The sequence below is a fragment of the Mus musculus genome, chromosome 9, assembly GCF_000001635.26.
Source record: "Mus musculus strain C57BL/6J chromosome 9, GRCm38.p6 C57BL/6J".
NCBI classification, from domain to species: domain Eukaryota; kingdom Metazoa; phylum Chordata; class Mammalia; order Rodentia; family Muridae; genus Mus; species Mus musculus.
Window position 1 is genome coordinate 38,827,352 of NC_000075.6, and position 5,494 is coordinate 38,832,845.

General features: G+C 34.5%; 1 protein-coding gene across 1 annotated transcript; it reads left to right on the plus strand.

Moving 5' to 3' along the window:
- The first annotated feature begins 263 nt into the window (after nt 1-263).
- Olfr923 (olfactory receptor 923) lies at nt 264-1,331 on the plus strand. Its single transcript, NM_146816.2, has one exon. It carries the CDS (start codon nt 342-344, stop codon nt 1,293-1,295), a length of 954 nt encoding a protein of 317 aa, NP_667027.2. The 5' UTR covers nt 264-341; the 3' UTR covers nt 1,296-1,331.
- The last annotated feature ends 4,163 nt before the right edge of the window (nt 1,332-5,494 follow it).

Here is a 5,494-nt window from a genome sequence, read left to right on the forward strand (position 1 = left end):
CTTAAGCTTACCTAGATGAGAGATCTACTCAATGGGTTTCTCAGTAATTTACCATGGGCAAGGTACATTGTGTTTATGATAACACAATTTTTAGCCACTTCTGAAATGTGCACAGTTGCCTCTTTTAAAAACATGGGAATTGTACCTGCAAAGCCACTAATATCTGAAATAGAAAAACAGGCAACCTGAGATAATCACACACTGCAAGGAATTTCTTCAAACTAGATGATCTGCAAACCATATAAGGATCTTTTAGGGAACAACAGAGTTCAGAGCATGGATGGGAAATTTCTTAGGTAAGTTCAATATTGTGTTAATTATTTCTTTTTTTACCTGTGTAGATGAAGATCTACAGAAGAATGACACATGGAAATTACTCCCTGGTGACAGAATTTATCCTGGAGGGCTTAACTAATCGGCCAGAACTCCAAATGCCTCTGTTTTTTCTGTTTCTAGGAATCTATGTGGTTACTATAGTGGCAAATCTGGGCTTAATTACACTGATTTCATTGAATACACACCTTCACACACCCATGTATTATTTCCTCTTTAACCTGTCATTTGTAGATATTTGTTACTCTTCTGTCTTTACCCCCAAAATGCTAATTAATTTTGTAGTAGAGAAGAACACCATCTCCTATACAGGCTGCTTGACTCAACTCTACTTCTTCTGCTTTTTCGTCATTACAGAATGTTATCTACTGACTGCAATGGCATATGACCGTTATGTTGCTATTTGCAAGCCACTGCTATATAATGTTATATTATCCCCCCGGATCTGTGCTGTGTTCGTGTTTGGGGCATATGTGATGGGATGCTGGGGATCCCTGGCCCATACACTTTGCATGGCAAGACTGACCTTCTGTGATGCCAACCTTGTCAATCATTATCTGTGTGACATCCTCCCTGTGCTCCAGCTTTCCTGCACCAGCACTTACAACAATGAGGTTGTGGTCTTTGTTCTGGTTGGCATGAACATTGTGGTGTCTACCAGTACCACTTTTATCTCCTATGGTTTCATCATTGCTAACATCTTACGCATCAGCTCCACACAGGGCAGGGCTAAAGCCTTCAACACCTGCAGTTCTCACATAATGACTGTCTCACTCTTCTTTGGAGCAGCAGCATTTATGTACATGCAACCTTCTGATGTAGAGTCTATGGACAAGGGAAAAGTGGCCTCGGTATTTTACACAAATGTCGGGCCCATGCTGAATCCCTTGATCTACAGCTTAAGGAATAAGGATGTCAAAGTTGCTCTGAAGAAAACTCTGAAGAGAAAATTATTTTCTTGAGCAGAGATAGGGAAATGTTAGAAGTAAATAATTCCCTTAATTATTTTGAGATATTTATCATAAATAGATATTGATCTTAATCAAATATAACTCATTATCTCCATTAATTTAGAGCCAGATTTGCTTTATTCACAACTTTTCTTCATTTGCCTTGTTCTTTTTCTTGCATTTTATATAGATAATTATATAAATGAGACATCAAGAAACAAGTAAAAAGTATTACACTTTAATTTTTTCATAAGGAAATGTGGTTATTGCATGGACAAATACTATCGATTAGGTAAGCAATTAACCAAATAACATAACCCACCATCCATTTATACTGTGTTGATTAAGCCTGTGGATCCTGCTCTGCTGTGTGTCTTTGGTGTCCTAGTGGAATTCAAATGACAGAGACACAGAGTTGTTTTTGTTTTTTTTTTTAAATTAAAAACAAACCCAATGAACAAAATTGGTGATAATTTTTAAAGATTTCAGGTACTCTTTCATGCTTTTGGTAACAGCTACAAAATCTACATCAGTTTCTCCTGCCTTAAGAGATTATTAAAGATTAGCCAATATAAACATGTACTCAAACAAAAAAAAAATCACAGGAAATACGGTTTTTTCAACAATTGGTCTCAATCTCTGATACATCAGATAATTTTTCTTTACTTTTTTTTGCACTTTTTGTTATAAGTATTAGTTGATGTAGTCATCGAATAAAATATATTTCAGTGTTCTCTAGTACATGAATTTCTTTGTTCTGAATATAGTAACATAAGATAAACTGCAAAATTCTCATTTTGTAAGAAATAAGTAATCGGTTTGTTTTGCCTTTGTATAAGACAATATTACCAAGACTGAAAATTTATTTACTATAAAAAATTCAGAAATATTTTAAGTGCTTGTAAAATTCCTGCTATGTCTATTCTTGTATATGGTCTCAATAAATGAATACCTTAATTATTTTTTTTCATAAAGTGTAAATCATTAGCAGAAATGTTATTTTATTGTTTTAGAGCAAAAGTTTTTGGAAATCATTTTAACGTTGCTACTGTGATGTATCAGTACACATAGAATATAAGAATGCTTAACTTATAAAAACAAATGATTCTGTTTTGATCTACCTTGTGGGTAAGTGCTATTTGTTTTTCATCTTAGAGGTTGTTTGAAATAAAAAGTAGATTTTCACATATAAGAATATGCTACTATGATTAGTCATTCTCATAAAAAGGAATATATACAAAGTTTTACAGAGCAAAGATATTTGGTGAAGGTAAATGAAGCTGAAAAATAATTCTTTATTTCATACATTATGAGTTTCAACCAATTTTTTTAAACATCATCAAAATAAAAGGAATCTTTTATTATCAATAGTCTGCAAATTGAATCAGTAACATTTTGTTCAATCAATAGCAGCACAAAAATAATAGCAGATTCTAATCTTAGACTTAGCAAACTACATTTGACCTCAGAATTATCTCAGAAAGCCCAGGGAATATGGCCTGTCTTTCTTTCACACTGTATACACGTTGCCTTTACTCAGAGATTTGAAGTTTCTCCGAAGATGGATTTCAGAGAGAGAGAGAGAGAGAGAGAGGCAGGAGTGAAACAGGAGGGTAGACCAGAGGGGAGTATCAAGGAGACCCCAGTTTTTCAATCTGTATTTTGCTGTGAGGGTATTTGTAGACATGGCTTATCCTCTATAATTTAAGGAGCCTGATCCAATTACCTGAAAGGTTCTAAAATCAGAACTGAAGTTTTCTGAGGAAAAGGAGTCCCGTGGTATCAGCTCCTGCCTAAATCTTTTTAGAGTTAAAAATCATTGTCAATCCTAAACTGTGTTGCATTTCACCAGATAGGGAAAACAAATTTGAAAACCAAAAATCAAAAGTAATAATATTTTTATTTTTCTATAACTAAGATATTAACATTTTATTTTACTAATTCCATGTTTTCCACATGTTCAAAACAAATCAACTAATATTCCTGTAGTGAATAATTGTCAAGATAGAATAACAAAAAATTGAAAACTGTAGTTAGTGTGGATATATATTGAAAGTAGTGGTGTGAGGAACCCTGTGTCTTTCAAAAGGTTTACATTTTATCCTGATGGGCTAACTACTTCTAGCCCCTAGGGAGGGTTCTGAAGTCCATCTTCTGTTGTGTCTTTTTTTTTTTTTTTTACCTCTTCCCCTCTTTGCAAAACCCTTTTTCCTTCATTCTAGATAATAAACTTAAGATTTGTTAAAAATCCCAATATTCTTCATAATTTTTTTAACTTAAACCCAAATGCAGATGCTTGACACAGAAATCAGGAAATATTTTATATTGATTAAAATATATATTTATTTACATACTGATCACAGTTTCCCTTCCCTTCTCTCCTCACAGTCCCTTCCTCTCACCTCTGCTTCTGCAACCACCCCTGGTCTACTTCTCCTCAGTAAAAGGGAGACCTGCCATGGGTATTAACCATCTTTGACATATCATGTTGCAGAAAGACTAGGAGTATTTTCTATTGAGGCTAGACAAGGGAGACTAATTAGGGGAAAGGGATGTAAAAGCCGGCAATAGAGTCAGAGACAGCCCCTGCTCCCACTTTAGAAGTACTGCATTAATGCCATGTTGCACAGCTGTTACATACGTGCAGAGGGCCTATGTTCATCCCATGCATGCTTTCTGGTTGATAGTTCATTCTCTATGAGCACCTATGAGTCCAGGTTAGTTGATTCTGTAAGGTTTCTTGTTGTTTTTTTGACCCATGTCATTCCTTCAATCCTTCCTCCACTTCTTCCACAGGATTCCATAAGCTTCACTTAATGTTTTGCTGTGAGTCACCACATCAGTTTCCATCAGTTAATTAGTAAAGCCCATCTCCAGTGACATTTATGCTAGGTCCCTGTCTGCAAGTATAGCAGAATATCATGAATAGTATCATATGTGGGTTTCCTCTCAATCCATGGGTCTCACTCTGGCCCAGTCCTTGGCTGGTCCTTCTTTCAAATTCACCATCATATTATATCTCTGCATATTATATCTTGTAGGCAAGACAAATTATGGATCTAAGTTTTGTGGCTCAGGTGGTGTTCTAATCCCTCCATTGAATGTCTTCCCTGGTTACAGGAGGTGGCAGGTTCAGGCTCTATATTTCCCATTGCTAGGGTTACCATCATAAATTCTTGGAAATTTCAATTGTACTAGGTTTTTAGAATGAGAAAAAATATGTTTCTAAGTAGGAAATGATTTACCCTGTGCAATAAGAAGTAAGTGCAAAAAGTGAAGGCATTTGGACGTTGTAATACTTATTAATAGACTATAGATTTGCAAAATGTAATTTTGAGCATCAAATGAATCCAAACAAATCCCTTTTCCTGGCCTTTCCTTCACTGAGCACAAAGTTGATTATGTTCCACTTTATTCCTAAATAGGCATAACCTTCTTAAAAAATGAATTTTTAAAGAATTTATTTTGCTAAAATAAGCTTGTTTTTAGCCCTAGAAAGAGGTAAAGATGGTCAACAGACCAGTAACTCTTATGTATGTAATTGAAAGTTCTAGAAAGTAATGTTATTTTAAGATAGGTTAGTACCATTGCTACAAACTTTCAATTACAATGGACTATTTTATGTTTAAGGTATCTTATAGCTCACAGTTCACACTTCAGGAAAAGGTCATTTACTGTGCTCTTGAATTTCTGCTATGCACTTAAAATTCTTAAAATTATCATTATAAAAATATAATTAGATAATAAAATTACCTAGATCCTATAGCCAGATAATGTATGTTGTAATTAGAATGAAAGGGAACTCATAGAAAGAGAATCAAAGCAGAGCATCTACAATCACAAGAAATGTTGTTATGTGTGTGTGTGTATCTGTGTGTCTGTGTGAGAGAGGGGGGGAGAGGGAGAGAGGAAGAAGGAGAGAGAAAGAGAGAAAGAGTGAGAAAGAGGGAGAGTTTAAAACGAAAGATAAGAAGAACTTGGACAAAGAAAATTTGAAAGTCCTTTTTAGATCTACATGACCAAAGATCATTCTAAACATGAAAAAAGGCATGGATTTTTCCATATGGAAAAATTAAACTTCTATTATATGAGATCTTATCAATATCATAATAATGCAATATTTTAAAGAAAATAGAACACTAATTCATCCATGAATACAGTGTATTTAGATCACATTCACCAAGCTGTTATCTTCTTTTATACCCCTCTGA

Excerpts from the sequence above, each read along its gene's own strand:
- Olfr923 (NM_146816.2), top strand. The coding sequence starts at position 342 with ATGAAGATCTACAGAAGAATGACACATGGAAATTACTCCCTGGTGACA.